Consider the following 20,300-nt stretch of genomic DNA (forward strand, 5'->3'; position numbering starts at 1 on the left):
CTGACTTTCCCTGAATCAGCTGTTTGGAGCCCCAGCCTGAGAGAAAACAGCCTTGGCCAAGGCAGCGTCGCTGATAGCAAAGCAGAGGCAGCCTGGAAGCAAGGAGGTGGAGGTGGCAGGATGGCTTGAGGGAGTTTGGAGGGATCGGATACTCGGGCATGGCGCTGCATTGTAGCAGCTGGGAGATCTTGCTATCCCACTCAGGCTTCAAGGTCTACGAAATCTCAGCTGCTTGTTAGAAAGATAGCAGAGGAGTGTGTGGTGGAAATAAGACAATCACCAATTGTTGAACTCACGAGTGGGAGACAGATGGGATATTGAAGGAAGGAGGGCACAGTCTTTCACAGGTTTTGTTAACGGCTGAATTAGTTTATCTGTAAGTTTTTGGGTCTCGGTGTTGTGCATGTTGCTTCTCTCTGGTATGGCTTAGCGGGACACTTGACTAGAACACATGCTATCTCTGCTTCACACATCAAATGGCACAAATTTCAGAGTTAATGAAAAGACATATTACCTCTTCCTTCTGATGGCGCCTTAGTTACAGATTCTTAAAATCAGTGAAAAACCTGCAGAATTTATGTCATATATATTTGTGTTAAAACTCAACAAAAACAACAAAATCTTTACGTTTTTAAGAAGTTGACCAGGTGTTTGAGAGTGTTAGACTATAAGAAGGGACTCCAGTGCGTGAAAAAGCCATAAAAGAGTAATGACTCACCAGATTTTCTCAAGCCTTCCTTATTTATTTATTGCCATTTGCAAGAAACCCATATCTTACTTCAAGCACCGCAACTTACTCAAACTTGTGCAATCTATTTTTTAAGGCTTTGTCTTGGTCGCTTGTGCTTTAACCCTTTAACGGCAAGTTTATCATATTTGATACAAGAGATTTTGCAAAAACTGCTGGTGGCAGCAAATATTATGTAAATTTAAACTCATATAGGCAATTAACATATAATGTCTGGGTTTTGTTGGGATTTTTTTTTGAAGACTCCATTAAAAAAAGGTGGGGTTTTTTTGGTAATTATTTCCTTTTCCATTCTTTATAGGGTTAAACACGTCATGCCTGAGGTTTAAAATGAGACATGGCTTCAGAAAAAGTGCAAAAAGGAGCAAATGTGACGCTATGGAGCCAAAGAAAGAAAACTGAGATACTCTTCTTTACATCACAAATTCATCAAATTAATGAATGACTGTGTGTATACATCTATACAATTTAGACAGGTCAGGCCACAGAAAAGGTCGCATTTAGTATCAGTTAAAGTCTATCCTGTAACTTTTTGAGGGTTCTCTCCTTCCATCCTGTACAGAAATCTGTCTTTTAATTTCACCAAAACCACTTCCTACAGTGGTCATTGGTTGAGAGACAACTCTACAAAAAGCATTGACTCAAAAATCTGCAGATGTGGGAAGACGAAATCAAAGTTTCGATTTTGTAATTTGGGCACGTGGATGTCGCAAAGAACTACCACCGATGTCTCATAGTAACCCTCCAGTAGGAAGTGTCGAACATCGGCCCTGACCTTTTTGTAAATACACTCCTTTCCAGGAGAAAATGTGTGCAAAAAATGTCTGCAGCTTTTCAGCAAGTAGAACAAATAAGCTCTTTTATGATCTGATAAGCTTCTCTCAAAAGGGTCTAGAGCTCCACCAGACATAGCCGATTTTGCACGGCGCTTGTCCTTCTGTGACCGTACGGCCTCGCTTCGTCTCGGCCTCTCACACTTAAACACACATGCAGATAAACGCACGTACACGCCGCTCCCCTTCCGCACACATTAAACACACTCTCAGACTGACTTGAAGGTTTCTGTCGCCCTCTCCTTCACTTGAGTCAGTTGCCAGACAATGAAAACATTGAGAGGCAGTTTCTATGGCGTGCCCAGGGCTTTTGTTTGACTGAAAAACATATGCATTCTACATGCTCCAATTATGGTTTTATCAGATCGCCGTCAAACACACCAATCATGCACCTTCCTTTGTGCCCTCTCTAACGGTGTGTACTGTACCACGCGGAGCAGTGGCTCGCTGTGTTTGCATGTTTGCCCATGGTGGGAGTATAATATCTCAGGCTGGTCTGCGTCCCCGTTGGCGGAAAAAACTCGCAGCTTGGTCGAAAAAGCAAAGGCGAGAACGTCCCTTTTACTTCACAGCAACAGATTGGTTTTGAATGCACAAGTGAATTAGCACGGGGCCCTTCTGCTCTTTCTAACAAACACATTCAGCTTCAGCTCTGACCAACACTGGGTCGGCTGTTGGACTGGACACAAAAAGGGCCATATCAGGGCGATCTGCGGCACGTACAGTTAAGTCGCTTATTGTGACTTGAACTGTGTGCTCCAACAAAAGAGACTAAGAAAGACACGGCTGATCTGAATTACCATTGGCTCAGTTCTCGATTGGCCCGACTTCCCTTCAGTGTCAAAGTCACGTCCACATCTCCAGTTATTTCACAAGAATGTTATCAAAACTAAAGTTGTATAACCACTTTAGTTGTATAACCATAATATAAATATCCATCCATCCATCTTCATCCGCTTTATCCGAGGCTGGGTCGCGGGGGCAGCAGCCTAAATACATATACATATAAATATATGTATAAAAAACTCCAGAATAGCACACCTGTGGCTATTAAATCATTGGTACATTACTTTGGGAGCATAGAGAAAAGAGAATTTGATTCTGTTTACAAACCAGATTCTGAACTTCAAAAAGGAGCTGTCCTCCAGTTTGACCCCTGCCATTATTCTTACTGACATTAAGACGAACCCTGGCCAGTGTGTGTGTGCGCTTTGTTTTGATAGACGCCGGTCAGCAGCTTAGCCTCGTAGGCTCCACTAAGCCAAGTGTTTACAGATCTGCTAGAACGCAGCCTTGTAGATTCAAGATGCTGCATCCAGGCAGACGTCGCTCCAGCCCGAGGCCTGGACTGATATTATCCATGAAGCACGATTAACCCGACGTGATAACAGCGGCGAATCAAGGCGAGGATGGAGCTCTTGTCAGATACCAACGGTATCTTCAGTGTGACCACATGACGCAATGTGAGAAAATGCGTGGAACAACAGCAAAGATGACCTGAACACGATGCCCAGGTTTTGTCTTTTGGTTATTATCATCGGAGGTGGGAGGTAACGAAGCAAGTACTTGAGTACTTCTGACTGCTCTTGCATTTGAGGGAAGTTGCATCACACATCAAACCCAACTGACCTTAATGGAGGAAGCACATAGACAGTCCCATTAATGTATATGGTCTATGCATCACTCAGTCAGCAGGAAGTACAAAAGGCGTGTGTGTAAAAACAACAAAATCAAGTCTTTTATGTCAATTCTATCATATTATATTAATTTCTGAGACATTTTTAATTTCAGCAAAACTTTTTACCTAAATAAATAAACGATGTAAAGAAATCACTTTGTCAAAAACTCATTGCAACTTCTACCTTGTATGAGAACTGTTCTGTTTCCAAATGACTTTATATCATTAATGACAGACACATTTATAACACTTTCATTTTTAGGTAGACAGTTTTTGGTATGTCAGCGGGACATCCGGACGTTTCAGCATCTGTTTAGCAACAGAAGAGGAGCGAGCATAAAGGGAGCAGTGTTTTTTCAGCAAGTGAAAAGCAAAGAAAGACGGAGGAGAGGAAGGAGATCATTTTAAAGGTAAGGATTGCTCAGCCACATCTGATAAACTGGAAAGTTAAAGCTTACATTTAATGTCCTCATTCTGAACAGTTCATTTGTGTGAAGTTACAGGGTTTTGGTTTTTTTCATATTGTAAAATATTCTGCAAAACAAACTGAAGCATACTAACTTTGTGTTATTCAAAGGTTGCATGAAAATACTATGGTGGACTGATGCAGAACAGAACAAAAGGCAGCCAAGATCCAAAGAAGAGCTCTGGATGTGCTTCAAGAAGCCTGGAGAAATCTTCATGAAGACCACTTAAAGGCTTTGCTGAAGAATAAAGGTGGTCATATCAAATATTAACTTTAAACGTTGTATTTTCATGTTTGTTTGTGCACATATTCCTTATTTTCTTATCAAAGTGAGGGGTGACTCAAGACTTTTGCATAGTATTGTATGTATGATAGGTACTTACTCTAATAACGCATACATTTCTGCTGGGGAGAGTTGTCCCTTGTTGGACATGACGCTTGTAGAATTGCCCTGACAAGGATTTCCACTCTGTCACACCGGCTAAAAGCTTAACGCTTGGTTTATCAACAAAACCACAACACAAGCTAATGCGCGAAAAAACGTGTTTTTTAAACGCTGCCGTTAGCCGGTTAGCTATCCATGGGTTCCCTATATATGCTAACCTAGCATACAGCAGCTATAAAAAAGGCAATTTTGATTTATTATCAGTAAGAGGACTGAGACAACATAGCTCCAGTTCAGATTTTTGCAAGGTTTTGATTGTATTAAAAAGCTTGTCTGTAAGTATTTAGGTCGTTAATCACCAAAAGATACTTTACAGCATTCATCATTTTATGCCAGCAGAAGCGGAGATTCATTGCTCGATGGAAGTTGCTTTCAGCCACCAGCTGCTTCTCAAACAGGCCGGCTCTATTAAAGAGGTTATTATTTGGAAACGGGGCCATCAACTGGGTAATTATAAATGTTTAACTAACCACTAAGCATAAATTAGGAGAAAACAAAAACATAGAAGAATTTGACTAGAAGACGGTGTAAATAATGTTTTGGGTTTTTTTTTTTAGCTGTTCAGACTATTTCGCTATAGCCATCTCAGTATGGGAGTCAAAGGAAGTAAGGAAGCTTTTAGGTGTACTCTGGGGACCGTTGTAGTTAGAAGTGTAAACCATTTAATATTCAATTTGTTATGTTTCTGCCTGAAAGATTGTTGGACTGAAAAGAGGTGAAGTTGGATAAATCTGCTATAAAACTGTTAACTGTGTGATATATACACATACTGGCTACTGCTCAATCTAACATAAATATCTAATCAGTCAATCACACGGCAAAACTCAAAGCATTTAGCCACGTAGACATGGTCAAGACCACCCGATGAAGTTCAAACTGAGCATCAGAATAAAGAAAAAAATGATTTAAGTGCCTTTGAACATTGAACATTGAAACAGTGATTGTAGTTCAGAAACTGCTGATCTCCTGGGATTTTCCCACACAACCCTTTCTAGAGTTTACAGAGAATTGTTTACAAATGAGAAAATATCCAGTAAGCAGTAGTTGTCTGAGTGAAAATGCCTTGTTGATGCCAGAGATCAGGGAACGGTCAGACTGCTTTGAGGACGGCACCCATAGCTCAAATAATCACTCTTTGCAACCTATGCAGAAGTGCATAACTGAAGACACAGCATTTAGAAGCCTGAAAAACAGATGGGTTACAACAGCAGAAGACCACACTGTTAAAGAGAATTACCAAAACCTTACAGCACAAGATTGGAAAAATTTTGCCAGGTCTGATGACTGGTATGATTTCTGCTGACACATTCACATAGTAGGGTTACAATTTGGTGTAAACAACCTTGAAATATAGATAATTTTTTTTCTTGTATCAAAGGTTCAGTGCAGACTGGTGGTGGTGTAATATTGTAGTGGATATTTACACACTTTGGACCCCTTAGTAGCAAATAAGCATTGTTTACCATGTTCATCCCTTTATGATCCCAATCTTCTGATGGCTGCTTTCAGCAGGACAATGTGCAATGGTCACAAAGCTCAAATCAATGAGTTCACTCTACTCAACTGGCCTCCACAGTCACCAGCTCTCAGTAGATGTGCAGCTGACAAATCTGCAGCAGCATGTCAATATGGACCAAAATCACTGAGGAAAGTTTCCAGCACCTTGTTGAGTCTATATCACAAAGAATTAAGGCAGCTCTGAAGGCAAAAGCAGGTCCAACCCAGTACTAGCAAAGTGTACCTAATAAAATGGCCTGTGATTGTATGTATGCCAGCAGGAGAGAAATAAGTGAATGCAATAAATGATTCAGCATATCTTGATTAGTGGACATAAATGGATAGATATCAGCTGAAAGATAGTCTAGTTTACTACTCTTTTTTTTATTATATTGTAAATCTTTATTGTTGTGTTTAGTTTTTAGAATTTTTCGTATGTAAAAAATGTTTCCAGGAACACTAGGCTAATTAGATACATTTGTAGCTTTTGTCTAATAAATAAAATAATCACTGCTTAGGCCTGGTGGGGAGTGGGAGTATAGGAGGGGGTTCAACTTAGGTAAGGCATCAACTACTGAATAAGATATGATTAAGCTTTAAAAAATGACAAAGTAATGTAGCGTCTTTCAGCAGCGTGCCTTGCTGTACATATGCTGTGAGTCATTCATTGTGGTCCCCCACACCTTAGACTTTTGCCCCAGATTAAAGTACCTCCAGCACTACATGCTAAACATGGTTCCACTTTTTTCTTATACCAGACATCTTCACGTCTTGGCGTTCTATGGCAGAGAGGATAAAGGTCACCATGAAGGTCACAGAAAAAGATCCAGCGAGGGAGGTGACTCAGCTGCATGTCTGTGTGGGAGGGAAGGAAGCTAAGAAGGACAATGAACAAGAAGAAGAAAACAGAATTATGAAAAGGAGGGAGGCCGCTTTCCAACACCACATGTGGTGGTTCTGGTAGGTGATCCACACCATGAGAGCAAATCCACACCTATGTGGGATTCCTACCTGTGACTCAGGTCAGTGGGAGTCTCAGGAGCGAGAGGTGGTAATCAGTAACAGTGTTATATGGCTGTGTTAATAGTTAACGTGGCCCCTAGACACCGTGCTCCAAGGCCCAAACACCTGCAGCCTATTTTACAGGCGTAATCCATGGAAAGAACAAATAGTGAGAATGCTTGTTGGGCACATGAGCTTTTCACGAACTGGCTCATCTAGCATGCCAACAGATGTTTGTCAAAAAAAAAAAAAAAAAAAAAAAGGTAGCAGATTCTTGGCTAATAATTGTAAATCAAACGTTGTTATTAGCTTCATAAAAACAGGCGTGCTCTGTGGGACTTTATTGCCAAGTTTGTGTTTTTCTCTCTTCTGTCTCTTTTCTTGACACCCTTCCAGGGTCATAAGCACAGCAGTGTATGCTTTCTGCCTACTGACTCCCCCAGATGGCCTTCTGGCTTTACACACACACACACACACACACACACACACACACACACACACACACACACACACACACACACATCTTTGACAAATACCTTTGTCAAAATCTTGTAGCTGCTTCAAAAAGTAACTCCTGCCTTACAACGTCTCTCTTTCTCTCTGCGCAGAGGTGCAAGCATGCACTGGCAGGAACACAAGCACACAGAAACATGCCTCCCTGGGTTCTTGATAAATACACGGTTAAAATCAAGCCCAGATCAAGACCTCTCTCACCATCTACTAAAGCCGCACGGTCAGTCAACACCGCTGCATGAAATTAAATGCAAACCAGTGCAACCAATTCTCTTCTGTTATGATTGGAGGTTCCCCATCCAGGCAGAATTAACCAAGAATCAAAGTCCAAGAGCTTGATGCAAACGTAATGGCAGTGACATCAAGAGAGCACTAAGGCAATGCTAATGCCTCTCTATCCGGGCAGATGGAGGTTTGTGTGCACAGTGCAAACAGACCCTTGTACCGAGGAGGCTAAGCTGGAGCACTCTGCAATGTAAAAAAATCTGAGCTAATGTCTGTCTCTCTCTCTAAATTGTTTTTTGATAAGGGAATATCTGGAGATAAGTGTTGTCACTATCCTATCTAAAAAACCGGAAGCCAGTTCGATAAATCTCCTCTGTAATCTAATAGGAGTCATGGGCAGTAGCTGCGATCAAGGGAAGACTTGCTTGCTTTCTCTCCTCAGTCGGGTGCTGAGGCGAAGACTCTGATTATTAAAGAACATGGGAGAAGTTAGCCAACACTGCAAGCTTGTAAAAATTGATAACATCTTTACATTAAACAAATGACTATCACTACTCATTCAGGATTACTTTGGATTTGTTGACATTGAAGTAATACTGATAGCCTTTGTCAGTTGCCCAGTGACAGTACATCTCTGTGAAAGTGCAAAACCCTTGTGGGAAAATGGGGCATATGCATTAACCTACCTTATGTGTACCTAAAGCAGGGCAAAGATGGTGACACTGATGGGAAACTGCAGTGTTATAATAAAATAACGATAGGGTTGTTTGTGTATTTTCCAAAGCACAGGAAACATCGCAGCCATCAGAGTTAGGATTTAGCCCACTGTAAGGTCTGTAACAGCTGAAATAAAAGCACTTCCTCATTAACACGCTTTACTGTGGGAAACTCCGACGTCTGAATTCAAAAGTCGGCTGCAGAAACACATTGCAGTTATGCGGCGTGATGTCAGGAAATCCAATATTGATAACGAGCAGTGTGTTGGCTCAGACAAATACGAGCATTTTACTACAAGCTCGTAGTTACTGGCATCACGTGTTTGGCTGACAGATGTTACAGCTTCTTCGACTCGGATGAAACAGATGACGGTAAGAGTCGTTAAGCGAAACTTAAAGTGTCAACAAAGCCTCATTATTTCGGCAAAGCAATAAAACTGTGAAATGTAATTGTTATAGTAATAATAGTAAAAATGTGTGTTATACTTTTAAAAATAGCAGGGTAGGTGATCATTTTAAAAGTAAGTCTGTTGGTCTCTTTAGGGATTTGATAACTACTTATAAACTATATCAGCAAACACAGAGGCCTTTCCACTGTCCTCCTTTTCCTGTGACAAAAACTTAACCCTTTGAGCTGGAGGCGAATGTGGTCCCCCCCCCCCCCTCTGTGACCCGTGCTCCCAGGGGTTTGGTGTTAAGTAAACTTTGTCAGCCATGCAACGATCCCCAGCAAAGCGCCGTCTCCCTGCTCATCAGGAGACCTTCTCCCTGACCCCCACCGCTCCCTGCTTTCGGCATTCCTCCACCACACCACCTCTTTGACCCACCTTTTCCTCATGTGCCCCCCCCCCCCATCGGACCCGCCATACGTCCGTCCGTCGTCTTGAGTCCTGCTCTCCGTCCCGTCGGCCAGCGCGGCCGGCTGGTGTCTCCTCCTTTGGAGACAGCCTATCAGGGGCCTCACGTCATCTGTCTCCAAGATTTGACTGACAGGTCAACCTCAGAGATTACGGCTACTATCAGAGGAGGAGGGGGAGGACGGGGGTGGTTGTCTGCCCTCCCTAAGTGGATGCTCCTTTCCCTCACCATGACGCTGGTTGGGAACTGCATCCTGCTTTAGGCCTCTTAAACTCTGATGTGGCATTTTATCTATCTGGGAGCCACTCTGTTGATTTACCGCAAGGTCTGCAGGGACGAAGGACCAGACGGTGACAGATATCAACTATCTTGGCCAGCGTAGACTGAGAGAGGCGAGAAAATTTCAAGCTTGTTGGCCTTTGCTGTAAAAAAATTGCGTTAGTTCCAGCTGTCAGTACCAGCAACACTACAAGAAAAGCAGGGGTCTGCTATCGAGGCCCATGTGTTGCATTCCCAGGCTGCACACCGACACAAATATTAACAGAAACTGGAGGCAGAGGGCCGCATTTACAGCTCAACTCATCATATTTATTCCAGTGCGGCTTGAAATATCACAGAACAATGTTTATATCTGTGAAGTTCATGTCCTTAACGTGGCTTTAACAATTGATCAAATCATAAAAAATAAATCCGTTCTTGAAAGATTTTCCCGCAGTGGATTATGGGAGAAGACTGAGATGATTACCAGCACCTCTTAAGCCCATTAAGCGATACAGCTTTTGTTCTCCCCTTAATTTTTTCATCCAATCCAGTTTAACTAATGTGTAAAATCAACCGTCTGTTTCTTAACTGAGCTTTTTTTTATCTGACGCGACATTCAGTTTGATGGGGAAAAACTTCAAGCTGCAGATATCTCCCTTCATTAAAAGACCAGTATTAACACCGATTTAAAAGCAGCAATGCATAGTTTGAATCTGACTAACACAGTCTGACCACATGCTTTTCACGCTGACTCTACCAGAAGCTTCTGGCCTTCCACATCAGATCATTCTCCTCTGGCAGGTGGTGTAAAGCTGGCTAACTCTCAGGCCCTCGTCATCGCTCCCCGTCCAGAACGCGGAGCCCTGAGATATTTGTGTATCACGTATTGATTTGGAGGTACAACCCTTGGCTGTAAAACAAAGATAAAGAAGTTAGCCATTAACTATTTTTCCAGGGGTCACTCTGAGCTTGTTTCACATAGTTGGAAGCCACCTGGAGAGAGAGAGAGAAAAAAAGCACCAAATTGCCTGGCCATGTGATGGACTCTGGAATATTGATTTTTCTCTCAGAACAGCAACAAAAAAAAAAAAGGTCTTTGCAGTCAGCATTTCCCTCTGAGCTCAGATAGGGCTGCTACATTCCTGTCTACTCCCTCCAAGGTTACTGCCTGCTCGGCAGAAGCGAGCACCTGTCAGATGTACATTGTAGCATTTGCTGTCTCAATAGAAGCCCCTGTTTTCCAGTAATGAAAAGAGAACGTAAGAAAGAAAAAAAGAGGCATTAGTTGGGGGAATTCAGTAAAGTCTGGCTTCTGGGGAGTTTCTTTGTTGTCTCTATCTGGTTTTACAATGATTAGAAACTGTGGCTTTGAATGCTGATCTCCCCCCCACCTCACCTCACCATCCCCAAGCCTCACCTGGCAGCGTGCGGAGGACAGCGACACCAACGCCGCCTTGTTTGCTTAGCTGAGGGTTCACAGTGTGTTGAGATCTGCGCTTGTTGATGAAGTACGGCTACCCCATTGTTCAGCGCGCTTGTAATGCCATGAAACTAATCACATCTAAAGACACCCACAGTGTTGGAGCTGGTTACTAGCTGCCCTGATTTGATACTTGTAGTGTTTAATGATTAATTGAAGTAGCTTAAAATGTGAACATAATGCCTCTTTGAAAGGTTTAGCCGTGCGTGTGCCTTAGTAAATCAATGTAATCACAAATTCTGGATGTACTTTGACCCATTTTTACTTGATTTGAAATTCTAGGCCTGTTAATCTTTGCAGCTTTTCTAACCTCATCATGAATCTTTTCAATCTGAGCACTTGACAGTTTACTGCCCAGGCAAAGGTTGCAGCGCCACGGCTTTATAGAATTATTAAGTAAGCAATTATGATAACCCACTGTTTTAAAGATAATAGGCCGATAAGGTTCTGCCAAACTCACACCGTAGTTTGCCCTCACGCTGCTCTTCCTGAGGGGGGGAAATCAATATCTTTTGCTCTCTAGACCCACCGAGTATTTATCTTAAACTCTTGAGCATCAGCTCGTTCCAGATGTTCTGCAGAAAAAAATAATAATAATTGTAATCTGAAATGACACCTTGTAGCTACACAGCGTAATGACCCTGCTCGCTAGTGGCATTTTATCAAAGCTCATAAACCTTGAATGACTATATATTGATAAAGACTGTTTAAAGTGTCACTGGAACGATAACATTTGCACTGTAAATGTGGCTCGACGGCTCCAGTTTCCAATCGTGCTGCGATGATAAGGACGGCACAAGAGTGGGCTACGACCAATAGGTCAAAAGCCGCAGGACGTTTGCTAAATTTTTACAGAGTTTAAAGCCTCGCATTAATATTTTTCAGCTAGCAAGGCATCAAATGTTACTGCGATGATATGCAACGCCTGGACAAAGCATTTGCAGCTGATGCAATGTCAACTGCCATTAATGAGTATTTATGTCGTTCTGAGTGCTCAGCTTGCAGCTGTGAATGTGCAGCACCTCCACGCCTAATAAACTGTAATTAATTCACATAAGGATGTGATATAGCAGCATACTTTTCCACACTTGTGCTAGTATAGGCAAATTCTCTAATGTTACATCAAATTAAGATTAGGAATGGGCATGAATAATCCCTCGGCGGCAAACCATTTGAATACAGTTGCTCATGATTACTTACAGTCCAAGGTTAAGAAAGGAAAGGTGTGAAAGACAGAGGGAAGCAAATTGGAGAGCCCAATAACATTTAAATGAAAAGCTACTATTGACTTGTTCCCTGTAATCTACTGTTATCATTTACAGCGACTGCTATTACGGCTGTATGTCATTTCATTTTTAGTATACTGGATTATATTGAGCTCACTTGTATTGACTTGTGTTGCTTAAAAGGGTCGTAAAGCTTCATTTCTTAAGTGATTATGTCCTGACAGCAGTCGTTTTATGATGAGATTTCTATAGATTGTTGCATTTTTTTCACTACATTTACTATTTTCCATGTTCTGTCATAGACATTTGACATTTTCAGTAAACTACATGTCTGTGCAGTCCACTGCATGGATTAATGATTGGCGTTTTAAAGCTCGCCTGGTTATTTTTATGGATGTATTTGTGACGGCTCACTGTGGACACGTGTTTCAGGTCTTCTGCGTTAATACAGAGTACCTGATAAACTGGCACTGAGCCTCCTGCTCCCTTATGCCCTTATACCTACAGGACTCGGTTTCATTCAGACGTTGTTTGTGTCGACCTCCCCCATCTCCTCCCATTGGATAAATACCGATTAACCACTTCTGACCGAGATGAACAAGTGGTTCGACACTTTGCCCAGATCGATATCAATAAAGCAATCAGCAAGTCGGGGGCCTATATGTTTTGAAGAAGGATCTGAGGTAGAGGATAACTGAGTTTATGGCTTTACTGTCTAAGGTGGAGCTTGCAGGTACACCCCCCACCACCATCGTCACCATATAAACACATGAAAACACGTGAAGGATTGTATCATATTGCGCCATTCGAATGACTTTAATTAATTTCTTTAAAAAACAACTATAAACTGACAAACATGAAGACATTTTATCTTTATTGTGCCAGTGGTTAAAAATAAAACTGCTCATGTCTGTCAACAATTTACTGTGTTAAATTCGTTTACAAAAAAAAAAAAAAGTGATCCCAAAATGCAGCAATGTACAAATCCAGGCCCCCTTTGTCACGTCCCTCCCTTCTTCTCTGGTCCTCGAAGAGTTTGTCCAGACAACCAGATTGCACTTTGCTCAGCCCGACCATAAACTGAGACAATAAATTCAGCCAGACTTCTGAACTGCATGACATGAGAGAGAAAGAGAGAGAGAGGACCTTCAGACAGTCAGAGATCAATGCTTCCAACATGGCAGGAAAAGCCCAACCGGGCCACAGCAAGATGTATGAAAGCATTTTCACCGTCTTTCTGTGTGGCCCGACTGGAGTCATGGAGCAATTGATTTCTGAAGCTCAGAAAACGTTAAGCTTTTGAAGTCTGAAGTTCTCCAATGCTGTTTACACTAAGAAATGGCTCGAGGTCTAAACCCACACCAAGTTTACCTTCTTTTTTAAAAAAAACTAAACAAAACTCACCAGTCGATACAGATAACTCAGAAAAAATGCATTTCATGTGCAATAAGTAAACTTGTTTTCATTGCGTGTTACCTCTGGGTCCAGGGGTACGTTTTTGCTCAGTTAGCAGAGGACCCGTGGGATCACAGCTCGTCATGTTCTGCATGCAGTCGTAAATTTAAACTGGTGCGGTCGTTTTGGAGCGGCAGGATGAGGAAAAATGGTGTCTAAAACCAAAACAGACTGTGTTGCTGTCCACAAATACAAGGCCCTTCATGACAGCAGAGACCAGTAGTGTTTAGTCGCTGGGTGTACTGCCACCTTGTGATGTGCTCTGAGCTCTGCATGTGCAAGCCCTGTGAGGAACTTCACTCCACGTTAGATGTGTGTGGAGTGCATTTATTTCTGTCTGTCGGGTCATAACTTCAGAGCCAGTGCCAAGGGCGAAGCCTGAGGGGGTGGGGAGCCATACACCTTCCTCCCCCCTGCGGCACGCTCAGTCCTCCGACAGATGGATGTCACTGACCCTTCTCAGTGATCACAGCAGAGGCTCGAAGCGGGGTAGCAGACATTTTCCTGATCGTGGTCGCCCCGGTCCGCTCTCCGGGGGTTTGTTTCATATCTATCTGCTGCTCACTCAAGCCTGCCCGTGCTGGGCCACCATCACTCACACTCCGCGGGGCAGCGAGTGGATTAGCTGACCCCCCGGTGTGGGAGTAACAGGCCCCCGCAGCCTCGTCAGCAAACACTGGAGTCTTCAAGCAGCTGAAACTGGTGGGTGAGGTGGTCAGGGATGCTCCCCAGGATCAGGCAGCGGCAAGGCGAGAGATAGCAGCGTCTCCGGCACCCCGACTGTCAGTCAGCATGGCAGCGGGGTCTGCAGTCAGTCAAGAGTGATATACACAGAGTAGTCTGGCTCCACCAGCCAGTTTTGTAATGGTATTCAAATGATTTATGGCTTTATGAGGCGAACATTACACTCACATGTCATGGTTGAATATCCCAAACCAAAGTCACTCTTGTGAAAGACATTTCCAGAGAAGCAATGATGTCTGCAACATCGTTGGGCAATAAGGTACGGCTTCACAGCTGACCCCAGATGAGGCTGAGATCAGTCAAACAGTTCAGTTTCTTACTAGTCTCAGAAAAATAAGTAACTTGTTGCCCTCTGTGTGTGTGTAAATGTGTACTGGTAGTCAAGCCTATGACCTGCTACTGCTAGGAAATTTCCAGCTTTAGCCTTTTTAACCAGAAACGACTTTATGGAAGCACATTCCCGCCACTGAAGTTATTTTATCAGAAGTTTGAGTTAGTAGGTAAAAATTTTGACTCGTAGATATCCACTCCCAGTGGTGGAAACAAGCCTCCATAGATTTGTGTCAACCACACCACTTTTATCCATCCATAAAAGAAAGTATGTCGCTTTTATCCCACTGACACGTAGTTTAAATTAGATTTAGGCTAGCGACTCTGTATAACAATGTAGCTGGTCAACCATATGGTCTTCTACTGTTTTAAAGACTAGTGCTTGCATATAAATAACCAAGCATCACAGACTTGCCAGGAGACTTTACAGCATCTGTAAGGGCCTCGTGCAAAAAGTCCAAGATGGTATGAAAAAGTTGTCAGAGCCTCCTGTACAGTGTTCACTGAGTGAGAGGGTGACAGCATGATGGATGTCTCGCTCTGAGCAGCTGTATACTGCTGCTGCATGTGAGACAAGCTCAAAGACGTCCAGGTTATGAATGGACTAGTCAATGAGCTAGAACATAAATGGCCTTTGGTCATAATTTCTCACTGCTCAGGAGATGCCCTGCTGTCGCACTGCTCAGCGGAGAAGATGCATCACTCTAAACTCCCTAAACCCACCGCGCCGCACCCCACTCTTGCGCTTTTCTGTCTCTTTCTGATTAGCATAGCTGACTTATCACACGCTGGTGCTGAGTCATTATGAGGTGTTAGCATTTTCAATTACCTCTCGCCTCCCTTCTGGGCCACCCGTCTCCTCTGCGAGGGCAGACACTGCACAGCAGGAGAAAAGCAACAAAATGCTAATTTTCTCGCCTATAGGACCCTAACATGTGAGCTCAACTTTAAAACAAAAACAAACATAAGAAAAGCTCATTAAAATTTCAGGAGAATCTAAAAACAAACAGAGACTTTAATGTCTCTTGGTTCACGGAGGCCTTTATTTCAGCTATATGGTTGTTTTTGTTGTTTTTTTTTTTTTAAAAGCACTTATTCGCAATACAGACTGAACGTTTTCTTTTATTGACACAGGTCGTACTGCATATGTCAAACATTCATGCCAAAGAAAATACTACCGTCTACAGGTCTAACAAGGACAGTTACAGGTACTGAAAATAAAGAACAAATGGGCTTTTTGTTCAAACACAACCATAACAAAAAATACTACCATAAAGCGTATTAGTGCTTCTAGCTTATAGAGTCGTGACCAGGAAAGAAACAAAACTGTACTAAAGTTGCTTAAAAGGCAAAAAAATTTAGCTTGCATGTGGTTGCAAATTCCCAAGCAGTTAGTTAGTCGCTTTGCTGAGTCGCCGCACGGGCAACTGCTTTTTAAAAGAGGTAAGGCAAGTTTATCTTTCCTCTCAAATAACAACACAAAAAACAGACACTTTATGTCAAAAAAGTTTTTTTTTTGTTTTGTTTTGCAAACGAACAGGTTTGCCTTAAAACTGCCACAAAAAAATAAAAAGCTTCTACTGATGATTTCTAGAAAGCTACTGTCAAAAAAATGGGGGAAAACACAAAGATTGGAGCAGAATGTTTGAGAGACTTTGAGGCTACATCGTAGGAAGGCAGTGACACCTACAAGTCCTATTGTTTGGGCAGCGATACAAAATAATTTACTCTATATTTTCATCTTAGTGTTGTAATAGATTGTACTAGGTAGACTTTGAGAAAAGGAAATACGCTTAAATTAAAAAAATAGTAACACAAAGAGCACCTTACCCCCCCAACGTTCGTTCACAAGTTTTGTTTTGTTTTTTGGAAGCAAATGGCACGATGTCATCACCGATAAATTAGCAATTCAGTAAACTGTATATATTTATATATACATATATTTTTTGTTTGTTAGACAATACCAACAAGTCTCAAAACACTTTAACACTAACTTGCGACAAGATTCTCCTGTTACAGAAATGTTTGCCTCATGTGAGTTTGTGTGTGGAACAAACAATTACAACAAGAGAGGTGGGGGGGTGTCAGTGGACAGAAGTCAAAAGAGTTGTGTTTGTCTTGAATCCCTACACGGCAGTTCTTAAATCTGCAGCCGATAGGGTGCTGCAACACTGCTGTCGTTACTCAGCTCAGTAAACAAAGTACGGGGTGTAGCACGCTACCTGGCAGTTACACTACTATATCTGCGTTTTATCACTGAGCTCCAAGGGTTCCCCCTGGAGTCAGCGTGGGGTGGGGGCCGGAGTATTTAAACCCTGCTTTTTGTAGTGCAAAAACTGCCAACATTTGGTTTTTAAGAGCAGGGACAGTTGGTGAGCAGAGCGTTGCAATAGCCAAAGCTGCAACCATACTGCCATACTGTCGTGATAAACGAAGGAGCTTCCAATACAAATACACTTGAAAAAAGGTTTACAAATACAATAAAATCTGCCTGCAGTGGGCACTGGACTGCAAACAGATGAATGAGAACTTTATATCAAACGGTAACAGGCCGCCTTCGTCGCCTCCACGCTTCTCACTCAGCTGATACCCCCCAAAGTGATCACATCCAAAACTCTGATTCTGAACTTCAGACTCGAGACGGGACAACTGTTTGAAATGTTGAGAGAATAAATGGAAACAACACAAAAAAGGGAGATGGGGGGTGGGAGGGAAAAGGATGAAGTCTCTGAAACAGGCGTCTTTCTTTCTGGCTGCACTGACGGCGACAGGACAGCACAATTAACTTCAGTCAATTCATCGATTTTCCTTGTTTTGTAACAGGAATTCCACCTGAACGCAATCGACCCACTGAGAAAGCGTTTGTGGGACAGAATTAGATGTGCCTGGCTGACGCGGGTGGCTGTGAGGATGGAGGCAGCAGCAGCAGCAGGTGTGGTTGCCGCGTGGCGAGCGTGTTCAGCATGGGCTTTAAGAGAAGCAAAGAGAGTTCGTCGGCGGGTCTAGTAGAGGAGTATGCGGCGTTCGATGGCCTTGCGGCAGATGGGACACTCGCTCATTCGATCCCCGCACAGCTGGCAGGTTCCGTGGCCGCACATGAAGATCATGTTCTTCAGCCGGTCCAGGCACACCGGACACATGGTCTGCACACAAGTAAGCAACAGGCGTAGTAAAACCCTTTCCACATTTAACATGTCAGTATTACTACCGAGCCGAGCCCTGGACAATAACTTTATGGTGCCGGCGTGCATTTGATCCCAAAGAATTTTACAGCAATGGTTATTGTTTTGCAGTTCAACTGCATTTTATTCTTCCGCTTTAGTTCACGAGCCACACCTGGTTAGTGACCTTACCTGTTCCTTGATGTCTTGGAGCTGTTGTTGTAGCTTCTGCACGTCAGCGTTGACGTTGGTGTTCGCCTTGTCTTTCTGCAGGGCTGGGATGTTTCCGCTGGCTGTTTGGACATTAAAAAAAAAAAAAAAAACGCAAACAGATGGTGAGAATAAAACAAACTGCACTTATCAGCCAAAAGATTAGCACCAGTGGCAATACCTCAGATTTGACCTCTTAAACTATAAACTATATTGCCAATAAAAGTGAGTGCAGCCACAACAACATTACCGCTCTGAAACGAGCCGGGTGCTCGAGTACGTTTTAAAACATGGGTTCTGGAAAATGGAGAAGGATCACAAACACATGCGCGCTGAAGTTTACTGTTGGCAAACGAGCTCGGGCTCTGGCAGTCCGCGCTAACTTGCTTTTACATTTGATTTCTGAAAAGCACACTTTGCAATTATCTGGAATATAAACTGGCACGGGACAAATGATCATGCAGCGCTCGCTTGCTCGCTCGTATATAATGAAACGTGTGTGAAACTTCCTGAACGGATTATTTAAGTGCTCGACACAAATTTTCTGGACTGATGCCCTCCTGAGACTTATTCTCGCTGTCCAAACATCTGCCAGAACACGGCGAGCACCAGTGTGACTCCTGGGATGTGCATCGTACGTATATATATCATCACACTGAAAGAGAAACGGAGGAAAGGGGGTTAAGGGGAGGGGGAGAGGGGCCAGGGCAGCACCTTCGGGTGGGGGGTGTAGGTTTGCAGGAGGTTCTCTATAAACAAGGCTCTCTTAAGGGAGGGGATCATGGAGGTATACTTACACCAACTTAGTGCCAGATTGTTGGGCTGGAGAAGATCCTGGGATCCCCCTGCCATACTGTTAGAGCTCCCTGCTGGGAATAACCAGTCACATTGTTATAGCAGGAGCTGCCCTCACCAGCTCAGCGGCTGGCCTGATGACCAAGACTACTCACTATAGCCTCTATGAGAGGTTCAGAGAAAGAATCTGAGAAGCAAAACTAGCAAGTTGGAAACAGTGATCAGGGAAAGAACGGGAAACAGAGTTTCTTCTACTGGTTGCTTAAAGTCGCACGTGTTTTTTCCCCTTTTTTGCTTACAGGTGACTATTGCCTGGGTTAGAGGTACAACATGAAACCCATGCACCAAATTAAAGAAGAATGGCGTCAAAATGCTTCAAGTGCCAGGTATATTTTGCACACTAGATTTGCTTTTAAAACAGGAAGCAACAAGCAGGGTTACTGGGGAAAGGGGGAAAATAAAAGCATTCAATGCTGCCCCTTGCATGAGTGTATGTGTCACTGCTTGGGTCTGCATTCACTTTTGCACGTCTGGTAAGTACGACTTGCTGACAAATGGAGAAATTAAAAAAAATAAGATGTATGTGTATAAACATGAAAGTTGCGTACTTGCTACAGTGCCACTGTTAAACTCAAATTAAAACAAAAACAGAAGAAATCACTAGTGATATGCACCGCAGAACAGAAAGATGAATCGTGAATGCAACCAAAAATAAAATAACTTGTGCATCTTGTCATCACAATATTTTAGGTAAAATAAATCGAAACTGGCTCTTTTGCAGCTGGAAAAATGTTTTTGAAAACACTGCACAGTTTCATAACTGCTCCATATTTCTTTTCAGAAATGGGGGAGATCTTATAATGTGGATTCATGTGGGTATTATATGCATGCATCATAGGAGGAGCTGCAGGTCATTTCTGCGATACGCTTACAAATGAGTTCATCCATTCTATGTGAATGTGATTAGTCAAACTTTTGGAGGCCAAAGGAACATTAATAAGGTTATCTGTGTGCTCTGACATTATTACGTTATTCAGTAAAAGTCAATCTGGAGATGGCTTCTAGGGTTCTACATTAAAAGATTGGGATTTGAAATGAAATCTTCTCTGCTCTGAAGATCTGTGTGCTGATTTCAGACATGGCTGCCGTCCACTCGAGCTAAACTCTAAGTGGAGGCTACTACAAATGGTGCGAGCCAATTGGTTCTAATGATTACATTATGACAGATTTAGATGTAGAATTCAGTTTGGAAAGCAAGCGTAACAATTTTATTTATATATATATTTTTTTTAAATGAGTCTCTATGGATGAAAAAATACAAAGAAAACATGACAGTGATGATCATTCCACCTCAAATCATAACATATTTATAACTTTTTCTGCTCAGCCACCTCTGATTTGCCTTAATGTGCCTTGATTGAATTCTGGATATATATGATGATGATTTTGGATCGTTTGTTTTTGTGGTACAGTACATCATATTTGCTGACTCGTGCAAGAAAACTGAATGACAACAACACTTTTCTTAATTTTTTGCATGTGTGGTTTTGCATTAACACGACATGCAGGTACATTGTATTGTATTATTTCTGTACTATCAATATTTTTCTTAAAGTGTGCACAAACATGGAAGTTTGTAGGACAGCTTTAATCTTTT

The 20,300-nt window shown here is 42.5% G+C and overlaps 1 protein-coding gene and 1 long non-coding RNA gene across 10 annotated transcripts in view; one reads left to right on the plus strand and one right to left on the minus strand.

Moving 5' to 3' along the window:
- Window positions 1–4,512: 4,512 nt before the first annotated feature.
- On the plus strand, window positions 4,513–19,091 carry LOC146553476 (uncharacterized). Its single transcript, XR_014889624.1, has 3 exons — window positions 4,513–4,617; window positions 6,426–6,627; window positions 18,945–19,091. It is a non-coding gene; the product is annotated as an uncharacterized LOC146553476 (long non-coding RNA).
- The window catches only part of mib1 (MIB E3 ubiquitin protein ligase 1), a 59,272-nt gene continuing 54,463 nt past the window's right edge, over window positions 15,492–20,300 (minus strand). For 4 of the 9 annotated variants that reach the window (XM_085255785.1, XM_085255786.1, XM_085255783.1 and 1 more), the window contains 3 exons: window positions 18,646–18,717; window positions 17,831–17,931; window positions 15,492–17,620 (listed from right to left, as the gene is read on the minus strand). In XM_085255785.1, coding sequence (XP_085111911.1) covers window positions 17,480–17,620; window positions 17,831–17,931; window positions 18,646–18,717 — 314 coding nt within the window. In that variant the 3' untranslated portion in view covers window positions 15,492–17,479. The remainder of the gene's footprint in view (window positions 17,621–17,830; window positions 17,932–18,645; window positions 18,718–20,300) is intronic. The other 5 variants (XM_085255790.1, XM_085255788.1, XM_085255791.1 and 2 more) reach the window with 2 other exon arrangements.

Source organism: Mchenga conophoros, linkage group LG18 (assembly GCF_057382185.1).
Source record: "Mchenga conophoros isolate Kocher_MC1m ecotype Shallow Benthic linkage group LG18, M_conophoros_male_GT1.1, whole genome shotgun sequence".
NCBI classification, from domain to species: Eukaryota; Metazoa; Chordata; class Actinopteri; order Cichliformes; family Cichlidae; genus Mchenga; species Mchenga conophoros.